Raw genomic sequence first — 14,360 nt, 5'->3', positions numbered from 1 at the left:
CGAGCACACCCCAACAACCTTACACCACCAGCAGCACCCACCTATACCCCCACTCCTGAGGTCTCCGATCACACCACAAGGCCTCTGACCTCCTCCCCTCACCACCAGACTCCTGATACCACCTCCCCCACCTCGTAACCTCTGATCCCTCCACCCACATCCCCGTCCTCCAGACTCCAACCCCCCCACCCATTGTGGCCTTCAAATTCCCGCTCCTAGGTTTCCATTCCCCAGCACACCCAAGGCCTGTAATATCCCCTTCAGGACGCCTCCATCCTTCACACCCCCACAGCTTCAGGTCCCTGGCCTCCTCCCTCAGAACACTTAATGGCCTCATTCCACCACTGCTGACATTTTACCAGTAGCTGGGGGCCCTCCGCCACCTGGGGAGGCTGCCTAGTAACATCAGGCAGCCACTGTGTGGGCTAGTGTATGGGGGAGGGGGCCACCTGCTTGAGAAATCTGTGGCCCACGAGGGGCCCCCAGTGGCAAAGGCCACCCTTGTGCCAACCACACCCTGCCCCTACCCATCCTCACCACCCGGTTCTGTCTGACTAGCCCTCCCCACTTACCACTTCTCCAGGGCTCCAGCACTGCTCCTGGTCCTTGGCCCCACTGCAGTATCAGCAGTGACCACCACTCCCATTGGCACTGCTGTGCTATCGCCCTTCTGATTGACCGGCAGCTCTTGGAGGCAGGACCTTGTTAAAGGAACGGGGACTCCAGTACTGGACAGTTAATTGCCTATGTGCCGTAAAATGCAGCTGAAGTTCCCCTCACCGTTTTGGCCTGATGTCTGGACCCACATTGACTGCTTCAAATCCAGCCCTTTCTCCCTAAATCACAATGATTTTGTTTACAATGTTTCAGATGATTTGCCAATCAACATTCTTTCTGCCAGCTCTGTTGGATCAGGATGTTGATGGATGGTTGCACTAACCTGGGCTGGAATACAACAGGGAGGAAGTGATGTTTCAGTTGTACAGAGCCTTGATCAGACCCAATCTGGAGCACTGCATTCACTTTAAGGGTGCCACATCTCGAAGATTGTATTAGCCTGGGAGGAATGCAGTGCAATTTCACCAGAACGATACTGTGGCTTCGAGGGTTCAATTAGGAGGACAGGTTGCAAAAGCTTGGCTTATATTCCCTGGGGTTTGGAAGGCCCAGGGGTTGTCTGACATATTTAATATGACAAAGGAATGCAATAGGATAATCTATTTCATCTGGCAGAGAAATTCAAAAGATGCATAATCTTAAAATTAGAGCCAGGTCATTTGGGTTAAAATCAGGAAACACTCCTTCTCACAAAGGGTAGTAAAAATCTTGAGCTTACTTCCCCCAAAAAGCTATAGATGCTATGCCGGTTGAAGCTTTCAAGGTCGAGTTCAATTAATTTTTGTTAAATAAGGGGATCAAGGGATATTGGAGCAAAGGCAGGTAAATGGAGTTGAGGTACAGTTCAAACATGATCTAACTGAATGACAGAACAGGCTAGACGGGTTGGATAGCCTACTCCTGCTCCTATGTTTCTATAGTTCTGTGGCTGCTGTTATTGGAGAAGGATTGAGAAGCTTCAATTCCCTGGAACAGATAGAGAAGCTGAAGTTTTTCACTGCTTTTTAAAAAAATATTCAGGACCTACTCCATGTATTTTTCATGGAATCAATGTGTGCCCACACTGTCCCTCTTATTCTGGGAATAGACTGTAAATATTAAGCAAACATTGCTACACAATGAAAGATGGATTCATTTTTTGTGACATTACAATCTTTACACTGGTATCATTTAAAAGCATTTTTACATCTCACCCATCATCTGAATACCCCAACAATTCCACTGAGAACAAAGAGCTCTCAACCCTGTACCTGGCCTTCAGAGACCTGGGGACTGGAAACTTAAGATTGTTCCAATTAGTTTCTTCATCCTTGTGTGTTTTTACTGGTTTTATACAGAATTAGGTATTCAAAGCATGGACTGTTTCATCACTGTGATTTGCTGACAAGTTTTAACAGACTGAATCAGGGAAACAATCAGTACTGGCCCAATCTGTATTGCAAATGCACACTGATGCGATACTGAGAAAAATATTGGTAACACTGACAGCATAGTGAGATTTGCCTCGTCAATGGTTCAATGTCTAGTTGATTTGCATGCACTACCTGTGATGCTTTTCAACTGCATAATTGTAGGATTGGCCACTTCTGCAAAATTGTCACAGTTTTAACATGCGTGGGCATATCCCATTTGTGTAAACCAAGAACATAAGAAATAAGAGTACACCATACAGCCCCTTGAGCCTGCTCTGCCATTCAATAAAAATCTTTGATCTCAACTCTACTTTCTCACCCAATCCCCACAGCTCTCGATTCCCTTAGCATCCAAAAATAGATCAATCTTGGCTTTAAATATAATTAATGACTGAACATCCACAGTCCTCTGCAATAAAAAATTCTAAAGATTCACAACCCTCTTAGTGAAGAAATCCCCCCACAATTCAGTCCTAAATGGCTGACCCTTTATCCTGAGACTATGACTCCTAATTCTAGACTCTCCAACCAGGGGAGACAGTTTCTCAGCACCTACCCCATCAAGCCCACTAAGAATTTTATATATTTCAATATCACCTCTCATTCCTCTAACCTCTAGAGAATACAAGCCCATTCTACTCAATATGACCTCACTGGATAACCCTCTCATCCCAGGAATCAACCTAGTGAATCTTAGCTGCATCATTTCTAAGGCACTTATATCCTTCCTTAGGTATGGAGACCAGAACTGTACACAATATTCCAGGTGTGGTCTCACCAAAGTCCTGTACAATAGCAGTTGTCCCTATAACTCTTACTAAATTCCCCTGCTATGCCTACTGGTCTCAAACTCCCCTGCTATGCCTACTGGTCTATTACCAAACTCCCCTGCTGTTCCTATAGGGGGTTGAGGAGTGAGTGGATGCCATTTTAATGTTGCACCTGAAGCATGGCACCTGTATGAGTAGTGCCATGGCATCCTTAAAGTCCATCTCATCAGTGGAACAGACAGACAGAGACTTTGTTTTTTCTGAATGTCGAACTTCCTTAGAACTGCACTGAATGATCAGTCTAATTTCACATGTGAAGACGTGGAATGGGACTTCAATATTTTGTCACAAAAGGCCAGAGTGCTACTGATTGAACCAAGCTGACATAATATCCATCAGGAATAAGAAATGGAAAAACAGAAAGGGCATAAACTGATTCAACTCAGTGCTTCAGTCTCAATAACCTTTATTATTTTGCCACATGACAAATTACACAATTCAATGATTCTTTTGATACAGGTCCATTTACAGATTTAAACAGCGCCATTATGCAGTAGCTATTGAACACAGTATACAGGGGTTCACTTCAAATAACAGTAATTCACAAATATTACACACATCACAGATTAACTTTGGATCTTAATTACAATTGCATTTAAACAACCCACTGCTGAGGAAAACATTTCACATTTTCATAGACTTCAAAAAAATACTATTTTTCTTTTTAAGCATCCATTAAAAGAAAATTCTAAAGTGTGGGGGGGAAAGCATGTGCTGCTCAGAACAATAAGCGCAAAAATAAGCCATTCGCAAATCACAAACTTCAATTAATGTGGTAAGGAGAGCTGTTCTCACTACAGCAGGAACTAAAACATGGTAGATTTCATGATTTGCAGGTCAACTATTACCTCCATTATTCTGCAATAATGGGCAAATACACAAATATAATTTTAACTAAATTCTTGCACAAATTGTTCAGCACATATTTCCATCATTTATAAATTAACAATTACAAATTGCACTCTATTGTACATATTAAAGGAGCTAGTGTTCAGCAATGCAGTGTTGTTAAATATCTCAAATTAACTTTTGTTCAAATATTATCCAGTATTTATTCAACTCTGAAGTAAATCTTTAATCTAAACCATCAGTGTCAACCTTTTTCCTAACTAACTACAAATACTTCAAGTTACAATGGCCAAATGATTCAGATCCTGAATTATACTCCAAGATTGTCAAATGCAGTCCACTCCCAAATGACCAAACTGACTAATCCCTCTAATCATGTCATTTGATGTATTACCTCTATTTCTCTTTCCTGTATCTGTGACATCATCGGACAGAACAGGGCATCCTGTTTGCTGCAAATTTTAAAGAGGTGTCAGCTCAGGATTTTGGACTTTATAACAACGGACCTTTACAATTAGTTGTCAACATTTGAAAGTATGCCTTTAGATTCTGAATTCACTTTTAAGTTGTGATCAGCAATAAATAACTGAATTTGCATTTATCTCCTAAAGTTTAAAAACAGCAAATCACTAAAATGTTGTGGAAACTTTTACGTTAGTTCATTTAACCTGTAGAGAGTCTGCTTTCGAACTTGAGGGTGGCTTACGGGTAATTGCCTCAATCCCAAACAGCCCAGTTCTTAGGTTTGCAGAGAAATACAATAGGGAATTGCACGCACCAACAAAATTTCTGCACTACTCAAGTCACTATATTGACAGCTAATCTGCTTGCAGAATAACGGTACAATATGAATCAATTAACTCCCTCCATGGTAATTTTAAAAAAAAACTGTCCATTTTAACCCCCCTCAATGTTCAGATTAAATATTCTGTTTATCGCTAATTTTAAGAGTTTTGCTCACTTAATACAAATCTCAATTCTACCCACTGCCAGCACTATTATGGAGGATAAAGAACCAAACATTCTTCTCCTCCCTTTGCATTCATGATATACTGTCCTCTCTGTAAATAATTTGCAAACAGTTCAGAGAATTTACAAAGTGAAAGACAAAGTTGCATTTACATAGCACCTTAGGACATTAAAACTTCACAAAGCACTTCACGCAATTTATGACTTTTGGCAGAGAAATGGCTCGTTATGTAGGCTGCCATTTTCCACCTACAAAGTCACACAAATAATGACATGAACAATCAAGCAATTTGGTTGAGGGAGGAATGTTGGCCACAACACCAGGGGAAGCCCTTCAGGTCTTCAAATAGCATCATGGGGTCTTTAAACGGTCAACTAAAGCGCTGCGGCAAGCAAACGATGTGGGGTAGAGGGGGCCGCCTCAGTTTAATGTTGCAGCTGAAACACAGCACCTTAAAATGTAGCACTCCCCAACTACCACACTGAAATGTCACCTGAGATTATGTGCATGCAACCGCACAAACTTCCCACCCAGGAGGTGACTGTGTTATCAGTTGCACCAAGCTGAAAAAAAAAATCTGAAAACAACCAAGGACTTTAACAGGCTTTGCTAATGACCACTGCATCTAAAACAGTCAGAAGTGAAAATATAAGTAGTGAAGTCACCATCACTGAGATACTTACCAACCATTTCCCCCAAAACAAAACATTTCTGCCAAAATAAATATCACTAAGCTCCCTCTTTAAACTGCTGCTACTTCAGTTCAGGGATATTGCACAATTACGTAGTGTTGTAATAAATGGAATTATCTTATGAAACAAGATCTACATGGATTGTTAAACTGTAAACGGAAGAATTACAACACTAATTTTTCATGACATTGAAATGCACTAGCATAGAAAACACAGATTTTGCATATGAATTAACTGAATGACGAATTACTGAACAATGCACAACGCGGTTTCTTTTCAAACAACTGCAATGAAAAAAATCTAGCCAACATCACAAGTGTCACCAATCAATAGCTTCACGTTCATAAAGTATATTAATTTCTCAGACAACACTACACCTAAAATTTCCCTCCACTGATCCTTTTCCCAACTTGCCCTGTATGACCAGCTTTACATCAGTCCTGGTAACAGTTCTACCACCTGCAAGATGCTCAGTGCTCCGTTCATAACAGAGACAGAGACAATGTAAGTACTATGACTCATGATTCCCAAATTCTGTACTGAAAGTGTAGTTAATATTTCTATCTGTTCACTTCAGCTCGTTGTAGAATGTATTATTCAGATTTTTTTTTCTGTTTTTGCTCAAGAAAATTCATGTAGCAACTTTTCTCACCTTCAAATTGTGTCGATTCAAAAAAGGAACAAAATTGGCAGTCTTTTAATCATGCTCCGTGTCTCTCCTCCACATAAGTGCAGCAACTGACAATGATTGTAACTGAGATTAGGAGAAGTGAAAACTGTAACTCTGAATTCAGACCTAATGCTCAGAGTGTTGATCATGGGTCAACAGAGAATATCTGAGAAGGATAAACAATTGACCTACTAAAAGGATAAACAATTTTAAAGCACAAATATAATTCAAGGGGCCTTCATTCCTCTAATTGCAACAAAATGCAGCAGGGTTTAGACATAAATTGGGCAGGGCTAAATGCATTGTATTCTATTTGAAGAATTAAGAAAACTTGGAACAAAAAGCTAGTATCAGTAAAGGTGACCATGAAACTACCAGACTGAAGTAAATGCACATTTGGTTCCTAATGTCCTTTAGGGAAGGAACTCTGCCGTCCTTACCTGGTCTGGCCTATATTTGATTCCAGATCCACACCAATGTGGTTGACTCTTAACTGTCCTCTGAAATGGGTGAGCAAACCACTTAGTTCTATTCTAGGTGGTGGCTCGCAAGGGCAAATTAAGGATGGACAATAAATGCTGGCTTTTCCAGAGAGGTCCACGTCCATGAATGAATTTTTAAAAAAATCATTGGTGGGTTTCATAGTTCAGAGGCTGCATATGACCCACCTGTCCATCACCAGTAGTTCTCATTGTACTCGTTTTTTCATCTATCTCTACATGACAGTTTATTGCCCAATTGCTTAGGATGCTGCCGGAGTCAGGAATTAGAGAACAAAGGCAGAAAGATGTACGTGCAAATTTGTATGCAACCCTTGAGGGTTCAGGGCCAATGAGGTGTCAGATCTGATCCCACTGACAGTGGAGTAACCATTATTCCGATTCTCCTTAGCAGCAGCAAATTACAGCTGTTTCCCTCTGTCATTTAAAATTAAACAAAATCTATCGTGAGCTTAAGGTAAGGGCCATCACCCAGCATTTCCTCATGGAGACACCCTCAATCATGGATGTGTCTGAATCCTTGGTGCTATCAAAAGTAGTGATTTAAAGTTCTTTATTGCTCTGCCTTAAAATTTTATTGTAAATTAGGCATAGCAGAAGTTTAATCCTCTGCTGCACACTATCACAGATAATTACTTGAGCAGAACAGGTCAATGAGATAGTTGACTGATGCTCATGTCTCGACTGGATGTGTTGCCATCTGACAATGGGACTGAGGCAAGTGTCAGGTCTCAAGTCTGCAACTTGATGGGGTACACGGCATGCTCAAAATTGCCGTTGGGCAAGTATTATTGCACAAGTCTCCTTAAACTGGTGCTTATGGAAAAGTATAAATACTTTTTTTTTTAAATTAAGTGTATGGAGCTGCTTAATGACAGGTCTGTCAGGAGAGAGAAAAAGGCAGCAATTGATTATGATTAACAGAGGGAAAGAGAGCACTAGTGCTAGTGTGGACTAGTGATTGATCACAAAGTGGCAGGTGGCAGATGTGCCTGACAGTGACACATTGAGGGTAATTTTATCCCACCCTGCCTGGCGAAAACTAGGTGGAAGGGCCTTTTACATGGAGTGTTCAGCCTTACCATTGGAATCCTGCAAGACCCTCCTGAAACACTGTTCCCTGGTTGTCGGCGAGCCTTCCAATTGGAGCTTGCCTCCAGCTGCTCAAACTTACACTCCCGCTTGCTGGCCAGCTGCTGCTTTTCCTCAATTTTGGGAAGGCAGTTGATCAATGACATGCAGATAAGGCCTGGAGTTTAACTATCCTGTGCCTCATATTTGGGCCTGTGAGTGTGTTTTGCATTTGCCCTGTCCCTGTAATCCACTGTAAGTTAAAACTGCCCCCATTGAATTTGTGTAAACTGTGAGGTTGTGTGGACAAATTCAGGGTAGCACTGTAAATGACAATGAATGGAAGGATGCGTCTATGGTCAAGGTAAAGTTTGGGGCCTTTCAAATACATAACCTAAACATGACAATTATTCTCAATAAACTATGACACAAGGAAATAAACGAAATATAGGCAGAACACAGTATTCCTCTTCATAAAAAAAAAGTCTTGTTCTTTGTGGATAACACAAGTAAAATTGTTTCCACTTGTGGGTGAATCCAGAACAAAAAGGGCATAAATACAAGCTAGCTACTAACAGATCAAACAAAGAATTTAGGAGGAATTACTTTACTCAGAGTGGTGAATGTGGAACTCACTGCCACATGGAGTGGTTGAAAGAGATATTGATAGATTTAAGGGAAGGTTTGATGCATCCACGAGGGCAGGGGAATCGAGGGATATGGGACAGGGCTAGAAGAGATAATTAGAGTAGGAGGTGGCTAGTGTGGTGTATAAACACTGGCACTGGCCAGTTAGGCCAAGTGACCGGTTTCGGTGCGGGTATTCAATGCAATTATCTTTGATGCCCCTATTATACCCAATTATAGGAGGACATGGATAAGAACAAATCATAGCATTGAGACAATGCCAGGCAAACTTCTACTTCAGATTTAGAATTCAATTTTCCATAAGAGCATAAGAAATAGGATCAGCAGTGGGCCATTTGGTCATTCAAGCTTGCTCCACCTTTCAATAAGATAGTGGCTGATCTTGGACCTCAACTCCATCTTCCTACACTATCCCCATATCCCTTGATTTCCTTAGTATCCAAAAATCTATCAATGTTGGTCTTGAATATACTCAACGACTGAACATCTACAGTCCTCCGGGGTAGAGAGGTCCAAAGATTCACATCCCTTTGAGTGAAGAAATTTCTCATCTCAGTCATAAATAGCCGGCCTCTGAGACTATGAAACCTAGTTTCAGGCTCCTCAGCTGGGGGAAAAGATCCTCTCAGTATCTACCCTGTCAAACCCCTTAAGAATTTTATATGTTTCAATGAGATCACATCTCATTCTTCTAAACTCTAAGGAATATAGGCCCAATCTATCCAATAATTCGAACCTCAAATTCTATTCTTTCACTGCTCCTAATAATCAAAGCTGCTACTATTAGCGAGCTGAAGGATCCTGCACTTATGCTGACTCGCTATACCCAAACCAACCGTGAGAGAATGAATACAGTAAAACATCACTAAACTGTCTTCATTGCAGAAACATTCCTGTTAACCACTGAATTCATTCCCACCACTGAGCTGCTTTTCCTTTTAAAGTGAAACAGGAGAAAACAAAAAAAATGTAATTCCATCAACAGAATCATGTAAAGTAGCACTTTCTCAAGGAAATACTGTATTTTCTGAATAATTCTAGGGGAATTAAGCAGCATAGAATATATTAGATATAAAATTAGCAACACTTTACACTTGTGATATTCTAATATGTATTATTAATAGATTAACTAAAATGGTATTAGCAAGCAGTTAAAAGAACCGATCTGGAAAACAAATTCTGTCATGAAAACAGAATTATGGATTGCTCCCACCTCATGCTGCTTTACAAAACAAGGGCACAGTTCTCACAAATGCAGTAACTAAGATTATATAACTCACCTGTTGGACACACAGTGATGTAACGGCCACATTTAACTCTGCAACACTCAGCAATTAAAATGGTCCTAAGTGAGAGCACCGATAAGGAAGATATAAGCAATATGGGTTGAGGTTGGGGTAAAGGAAAGACCGCAAGGTTTTACAAGTGCATAGTTGATTCAATCTGGTCCTCTGAATGCACAGTTTACTCATCTGCCCTTCAAGCAAAAGGAAGTTAGGGGAGACACAGAGCTCAGAATAGCAAATATGTGAACTATATCTAAATATTCTTGCCCAGGGATTGCAATTTCATACAACTGGGTTTATGGCACATGAATCAGCTTTCGCCTACGTATATTTAATTTTAATTCAGTGTGCACAGTTCCATTATACCACCAACCATTTTTTCACTTCCATTAGTTCCTTGGGGAAATATGGCTGCAATCTGGAAACTTGTAATTCCAACAATTACAAGATTTTCAAGGCACCCATATGTTGTCCGCAATATCCCAATACTCCAAAACAGGAATTAAGGCAAAGAAAAAGTCAGATTTTCATTGTCTGACTGGCCTAGGGAGGAACTAAGTGATCGAGTACAATCTAGGATACTGGGTGAAATTTGTCTACCAATCCTTTATACACATCCGAATCATAGTCTGGTAACCCTACAGGGTCTATTGAAGTGTTTCATTATAATGGAGTTTCACTGTAGTGTACAAAAATAGCAAATGCTGAAATTTTTGGCAGGTCAATCAACATCTGATGGATTTAGCTTATCTCCCTCCATTAGCTGTTTTTGATTCAGATTTTAAGCATTCAGTTTATCTTGTGCTCATTAAGGTGAAGGATGTTGGCAGGACATGAAGTACCCTGCTCTAACAACTCCTGAAGAGTATTGTTCCGACATAACATTGCCCCACTTCCTACACCAATCAGCTTGTAGCGTATCTTAGTAAGATTGGCAGTTTAGTGCCAATTACTAGCAGTTTTGAGAGATTGCCTAAGCTCATTTCACATAGGGCTCATAAAACCAGAGATGTGTGAACTAAATTTGAACTCATGACCCGAGGTATAAGGCAGCAGTGTAGCCCAATGCATGACCCAGTCCTCCCACAGATTTTCTTTTTATCTATATTGCACATTTATGGGAAGAACCTTTGAATGTCTCAAGTTCCAAGTGCAACTTTTGCCAGAGATGAGTCATTTAACAAATAGTCCTTAACTCAAGTGTGCTCAATACTTCCAGACAACCAACACTGATCTTAGATAAAAGCAAAATCTTAGATCCCTGTGCAGCCTATAAGCATACAATTTCATTGGTAATTAAAACACAATTTTCAGCACCTCCAAAAGGATGGGGACATTAATCCTCTTGAGCCATGTTAATCAGAGGTCAAGTAATACTGACAATCTAGGTATAAGAAGTATTGTAAAAAAGCAGAACTTTACATTCCAGCATTCCTAAGGGATCACATCAGAAATTTTAAAAACATAGTTGTAAAAGGAATTGGTGCTTAGGGGTTTGAAGAAATGGTCTCCTTTACAAAAATATTACTCTGTTAATTTAAGAAAAACAAAATTCTCCCAAGCTAAACCTATGTGTATTGTACCCGTGTTTCTTCTTTCCACTGAATATTAGCAGCATGTATGACGACATGTATATCCAAAAGCCTCCTCTCTAGTTCCAGTCTACAGCAGCATAAAACATATCAGCCCTCAAAAATTTACATATATGTACAGAAGATACCAGATGTCTGGGCAATGGATTACCAGGCAGTAATTCACTCACAGTTTAGATATCAAAACTTTCAGAACAAAGTTTCACCAGTTTGTTAGCTGTTTATCATCGAGATTTACTGCCTCAACGTCACCAGGGTTTTAGTAAAGTTTAATGGTGGACCACTGAAATTTTCACACTACATCCACTTGAACTGTGAAAAGGAGATTTTGTCTTTCCAAATAAAGGGTGTACTGGAGAAAATATTTTGAACTATATCACACAAGAATGATCTACTGGTGGCTGGTCAGACACTGTTGATGGAAGGTAGTGGAAGCAATTTGATTACATGAATTAAGAGTCTTACTGAAGATTAAAGTATATTGACATGAGTACTGTGACAATGCAGTTGCCTGTAATCCAGAGGCTGATATCCTGCGTTTCATATATATAATTCCATTCATGCTGATGGCTACTTGTTCTAATATCACATGCGAGTTAACGTAGTACCAGATGAGGCAGGTACTCTCAAGCCACGAGGCAGCATTCCCTAGAATACTGGGTTGAAACATAAGAGGAATAACCAGCCGTCCAAACAGGAGCACGCGGGCACCAAAGTTGGCCTCTGGGAGCCAGTGATAAGAAGACATTGGCTCAAAGTGCACTGGTGCAGTACAGCGGGAAACTCCATCAACTCCCCACGCAGATCATGCAGCTGCAAATGCAGGCCGGCAGTGCTGAAGTAAACACAATTCAGGAGCCATTTGGAATTTAAGTGTTGTGCTTTCAATGCTTCATTCAGCTCAAAACCAATCAAGATAATTTCAATTAATCACCATCGCTTATCTTGCTTGCACCAAGATTTCTTCAGCACTGTCCCAGGTGTCTCGATCTCCTGTTTCAGCTTTGCCAATTGAAGAGTTCATACATTGAAGATGCCAGTCCCCAGCCACCAGCAGCTATTGACTATTGATCTCTCCAGGTTTTATTTTGTACACATGTAAATTTTGTGATGCCCAATTTCACTTTAAATTTGCTTTGTCTCAAGTTACATTTTCAAAACTATAGAGACTCAGACACTTGGTGGGGTGAGGTATGAAATTAGACTTGGGGGGAACACAAGACAGGTGGTATCACATCAGCTGGTTGTTAAATGCCCTGCCCATATTCAATTCCACTGAAGTCAACAGAACAGAACCTCAGGCAGGGCATGTATCAGGCAGACAATGCAGTACCACCCATTTGTGTACCCACCTAAGATGAATTTCATCGCCTAGATGTAAAAAGACCAAATTAAATGTTATTCCAACAAAACCATATTCAAGGCAGTACTGTAATGATGGACGGCACTATTTTTCTTTAAAAAAACAAAGACACCTAGCACCTGGGCACAGAATTTAAAAAAAAAAGTATTAACAAGCCAGTTAATGAATGCTCTACTATTGGAATTCCATTCAGGCCCCCACATTGTTCTTTCTACATCTTACATGGGAATGACTGGATGAGGGGGCCTTCTGCTTTCTGTAGGGATGATCCCTTTAAAAGATTCCTGCTGTCAGTACTGACCAACATAAAAGTTACAGAATTACAATAATTCTTATAATATCTGTAGCTGGATGAGTCCAGATGCATTTTCATCCTAGTGTTAACAATTTAAACAAAACAAACAAAAAATACTGACGGTCTTTAGGAATAATTGGGAGAAGGAAAATAAAGTTCTGTTTCTGTGATGAAGGTGGGGGTAGGGGTATGAGGCAGGAGGAAGGTGGTTTGAATTTTAGTCTCCAAAAACTGTGCTGTTCAACTGACATACTTCACCCTGTGAAACCAGGTCAGATGTCTTGCAGAGATGCTCCACCTGGGTTAATATTGGCTGCTCGGAAGCATCTCTAACACGGTCTCTGCTATTCCCAGGAAGTAAACAACTTGTGCAATGCCAAAGAGAGGTGCAATAACCAGGGCTCTGCAGTACGCCCCCTTCAGGAATGCTCTTGCGCCTTCATTTCTCCAGATTTTCCTACAATGGGCAAATACAACAGGAAATCAGTACTCTTCACAATTTCAAATGCCATGATAGTGGTCAAGCATGTCTACTCGTGGACCAAGATGACCTTGATGCAAAATTAGCATGTTGGCTAAGTGCTGCAGCACTAGCGCATTCTACAAAGAGGTCCTCGGCACTATCAAGTTCCCAATCGCAGACACATCTCCATTGGGAGTCACTAGCTGAGGCCTGGTATTTCTCTACAATGTCAGAGAGCAACACTGGAAAGAGAACACAGAACACAACTCAAGCACTACCTCAAGTCAGTTTTCACAGTAACAATGGTGGTGTACTTGGAAGCTAGCTGTCTGCACTCTTGTTCATGGATATTACACAGCAATTTTTACATTCCTAATTTTTCCCTTCTTTGCAGAAGGCACTATTTTCTCATTGAGGAACAGATCCATGGGAGTTGAGTACTTTCCAGTATTTCACCCAAGGAGCCATTATTCACATGCAAGATTACACAGCATCGGCAATTTATTTGGCAATGGAGGGTGTTATGCTAGGCCCCCACCTGCCACAAATGAGGCACATGAATTTTGTCATGAACATTAATTTTAAACTGTTACCGGAGCGAAGAAAGGACTTGTTAAACAGATCAGCCGTGGCTGGAAAAGACATTTGCGTATTAACAGATGGTGATTGGAAGGACAAAGGACCCTGACACATTCAACCTACAATGGACCTTGATCACCAGGTAGTGTGTGTAACAGGTGCATTCCAGAGACTGCTAAGGTGATACAATCCAAGACGGGGGCAGACCAGTTAGTCACATGATTAACCTGCATGGCAGCCTGGGTTTTTCTGAATTGTACAAACAAGTTTGAACTCAAAGACTGTTCGCTCCTAGATTGAGAATATCTCTCCTGTCTGCTCCCATCTCTTTCTCACAAGCCTCTGAATCCACTGAAGACACATGAACCTCAAGAGAGAAAAGTCTCCTACAGCGAACAAGGTTTAAGAAGAATACTAGGCTCCAACAAAAAGCAAGATCTACCTATAATCAAGAATGCTAATGAGCTTGAAGAACCGTAACAAAAACTCTTCAGATGTTGCCTCAAACTTTTCCACTTTATT

At 40.7% G+C, this 14,360-nt stretch overlaps 1 protein-coding gene across 5 annotated transcripts in view; it reads right to left on the bottom strand.

Moving 5' to 3' along the window:
• Positions 1 to 3,249: 3,249 nt before the first annotated feature.
• The window catches only part of slc25a22a (solute carrier family 25 member 22a), a 165,476-nt gene continuing 154,365 nt past the window's right edge, over positions 3,250 to 14,360 (bottom strand). For all 5 annotated transcript variants that reach the window (XM_068046031.1, XM_068046035.1, XM_068046033.1 and 2 more), the window contains one exon: positions 3,250 to 13,253. In XM_068046031.1, the coding sequence (XP_067902132.1) occupies positions 13,100 to 13,253 (154 nt within the window). In that variant the 3' untranslated portion in view covers positions 3,250 to 13,099. The remainder of the gene's footprint in view (positions 13,254 to 14,360) is intronic.

This window comes from Heterodontus francisci, chromosome 14 (genome assembly GCF_036365525.1).
Source record: "Heterodontus francisci isolate sHetFra1 chromosome 14, sHetFra1.hap1, whole genome shotgun sequence".
Taxonomy (NCBI): Eukaryota; Metazoa; Chordata; class Chondrichthyes; order Heterodontiformes; family Heterodontidae; genus Heterodontus; species Heterodontus francisci.
This window is presented reverse-complemented; position numbering and strand designations above follow the sequence as displayed.